This window comes from Merops nubicus, unplaced genomic scaffold, assembly GCF_000691845.1.
Source record: "Merops nubicus isolate BGI_N331 unplaced genomic scaffold, ASM69184v1 scaffold19310, whole genome shotgun sequence".
Taxonomy (NCBI): Eukaryota; Metazoa; Chordata; class Aves; order Coraciiformes; family Meropidae; genus Merops; species Merops nubicus.
In genome coordinates this window covers 3,247-5,954 of record NW_008583341.1, presented here as the reverse complement: position 1 = coordinate 5,954, position 2,708 = coordinate 3,247, and the positions used below count along the sequence as shown (strand labels likewise).

The 2,708-nt window shown below is 55.9% G+C and overlaps 1 protein-coding gene across 1 annotated transcript in view; it reads right to left on the bottom strand.

Annotated features, from left to right (window-relative positions):
• Positions 1-2,452: 2,452 nt before the first annotated feature.
• Positions 2,453-2,708, bottom strand: part of CMKLR1 (chemokine-like receptor 1) — a 1,110-nt gene continuing 854 nt past the window's right edge. Inside the window, exon 1 of the mRNA XM_008940205.1 lies at positions 2,453-2,708. This exon is cut by the window's right edge and continues 854 nt beyond it. Within this exon, the coding sequence (XP_008938453.1) occupies positions 2,453-2,708 (256 nt within the window).

The following is a 2,708-nucleotide window of genomic DNA, read 5'->3' as shown; positions in this document are numbered from 1 at the left end:
TGACCCAAGCAAGGATGGGGCACTGCTGCTCAGGTCCCAGCCCCAGGAGATGTGGAGATGCTTGTGGCTGGGTGATCTGTAGCCACCCTGTGTTCTCCAGAGCAGCACCCAACAGCTTGGCAGTCACCAACCTTCTAAATCCTCAGCTCCTCCTCCTGCTGGGCTCAGGCTGGACACCCTTTTTTTTCAGGATAAATCCTGCACCCCACTTTTAGCAGACTGGATCTGCAGCACCCCCTGCAACTCATACAAGGATGGGAGACAAAGACACACCATCCAGCAGCACCAAAACCACCCAAGCTCCACAACCTCCTCCCCCCAGGGGCTGCCCAGGGGTGCTCCAGGCAGCATCTCCTCCCTTGGTTCTTCTCTTGCTGGGCAGGAGTGTGCCAAGGAGCTTGGTATCATGGAATCATGGCATCATTTAGATAGAAAGAGACTTTTAAGGTCATGGAGTCCAACCCTTCCCCCAGCACTGCCAGGTCCCCACTGCCCCGTGTCCCTCACCCCACATCTCCACAGCTTGGAAACCCCTCCAGGGGTGGGGACTCCACCACTGCCCTGGGCAACCATTCTGCAGAAGACATTTGTCCTCAAATCCAACCTAAACCTCCCTTGGGGCAACTTGAGGCTGTTTCCTCATCCTATCACTTGTTCCTTGGGAGCAGAGCCCGACCCCCCCCTGGCTCCAGGCTCCTGTCAGGAGCTGTGCAGAGCCAGAAGGTCTCCCCTGAGCCTCCTTTGCTCCAGGCTCAGCACCCCCAGCCCCCTCAGCTGCTCCTCCCCACACTTGGCCTCTAGACCCTTCCCCAGCAGCTTCATCACCCTTCTCTGGCCACGCTCCAGCCCCTCAAGGTCCTTCTTGGGGTGTAGGCAAGTAGCTCCATGTGTTGCAGGCACCCCCCTCTCCCCCATCATGCCACTGCTAATGAACTTATGCAAATGAAGGAGGCCCAGTGCTGGGGGTGGAGGGGACACTCGATGATGTGCCTGAAGTCCAGCTGCCCCCCCCCAGCACCCACAGTGCTCCCACAGCTCAGGGCTGCAGAGCCAGGGGGGTCACCAGGGTTGGGTGATTTGACTTCTGCCCTTGTCTGGCCACGATCTGCTGCTGCTGGGAGCCTGCAAAGAGCTCCAGGGCTTTCCTAAGAGCTGACTCTTCACTTTTCGTTCTGTTTTTTGGGTTTTTTTGGGTTTTTTTTATAAAAAAAAAAGCTTTAAAGAAATATTTCACCCCTTGTAGGCTCCTGTGAGCAGACACTGTGAGCCAGCCCCTGCACAAAGCTCCCCTGGGCATCTTGTGGGCTCCTGGGGACCCTGAAATGCCCCCAGTGCCACTGGAGGCTGCCCAAACCCAGCTCCAGGGACTGGTGTGGCTGGAGGACACGGTTGTTCCTTCCTTCCCTGGAGGTGAGAAGCTGTGGGTGACATGGAGAAACCAGGGTATAAGTAAGGGTGACACCAGGGTCACCATCAGGAAGCCCAAGAGGTGAAGGATCTCCCAAATTAACTGGGCATGAAATTGGATAGAGGTTGTGGCCCATCCTTCAACACAGAGAGGGGGCTGTGGTGGCAGAAGTCTCCCACTGATGATGGGCTTGCTCCCCTCCAGGGAGCAGCCACCAGTGGACACAGCCCCCAAACCCACCTGGATCCAGGAGGAGACAGCAGGTCCTGCCCCAGGACCACCCTCCCCAGCCCATGGACCTGCTCCCCAGTGCCACCCCGGAGCTAGAGGGATTGGTTCAAAGACACTTCAAATGAAATTTTCCCTTTTTTCCTCCCAGTTTTCCATGTCTGTGACCTTGTGCATGAGCCCTGAACCCACCTTGGCAGTGGGGACATCTGGGCTTTTAGAAGACATGGGAGATTTCCCACTTCATGGAGGTTGGGATAGTCAGACCCCTCTTATGAAGGGCACAAAGTTCTGACAACGTGGTTAGAACCATGTTGTGCTAGTACCAAAAGACTTCAGACCTTTAACAAGAGTAGCTATGATCAAAAAAAGGCCAGAAGAAGAGTGTCACCACAGCAGGCATCCCCCATAGTGGGTGCCCACCCAGCCACCCATCTTGGGAGCCTGGCAAGTGCCTTCCCACACACATCCTCCACCCATAACCATGTCTCTGGAAAGGGTGGGAATGCCCTTGCCAGGCCAAGCAAAGCACAGACCAAGCAGGAACACCCTGGAACGTTCTGGAACTAGTTCAGTAAGATCATCTCTTCAATCACAAAGAAAAGTTGAGGGTGGTTGTTGTCTTCTCCACAGAGCAATGGTCTCCAACACCCGCCAGCCCCCGAGCAGCAAGACCAGTCAAAGGAGACACTATAGGGTAGGGTTGGACCATGCTGGCCCCACACTAGGGACCACCACAAGGGTGGTCCCCCTCTTAGTGATGGGCATGGGCAACACCAGAGGGCTGTGGCCTTCCTGCAGGCACCCAGGTTGAGTTTAGAGGACTGTGGTCTCCTTCTCAGTCATCGAAGACATCTTGGAGAAGCTCCTGTGGACAATGCTGGAGTGGCCCGTCTCCTCGCTGAGGGCATTCACCAGTCTGGATAGGATGGTGACCTTAAACTTCTTGAAGTCCTGACCCATGAAGACGTAGAGGACGGGGTTCATGCAGCTGTTGGAGGCAGCCAGGGCCGTGGTTATGGGGATGCTGATCTCAAACACGGAGTGCGGGATCACCTCGGGCTCCGTTTCC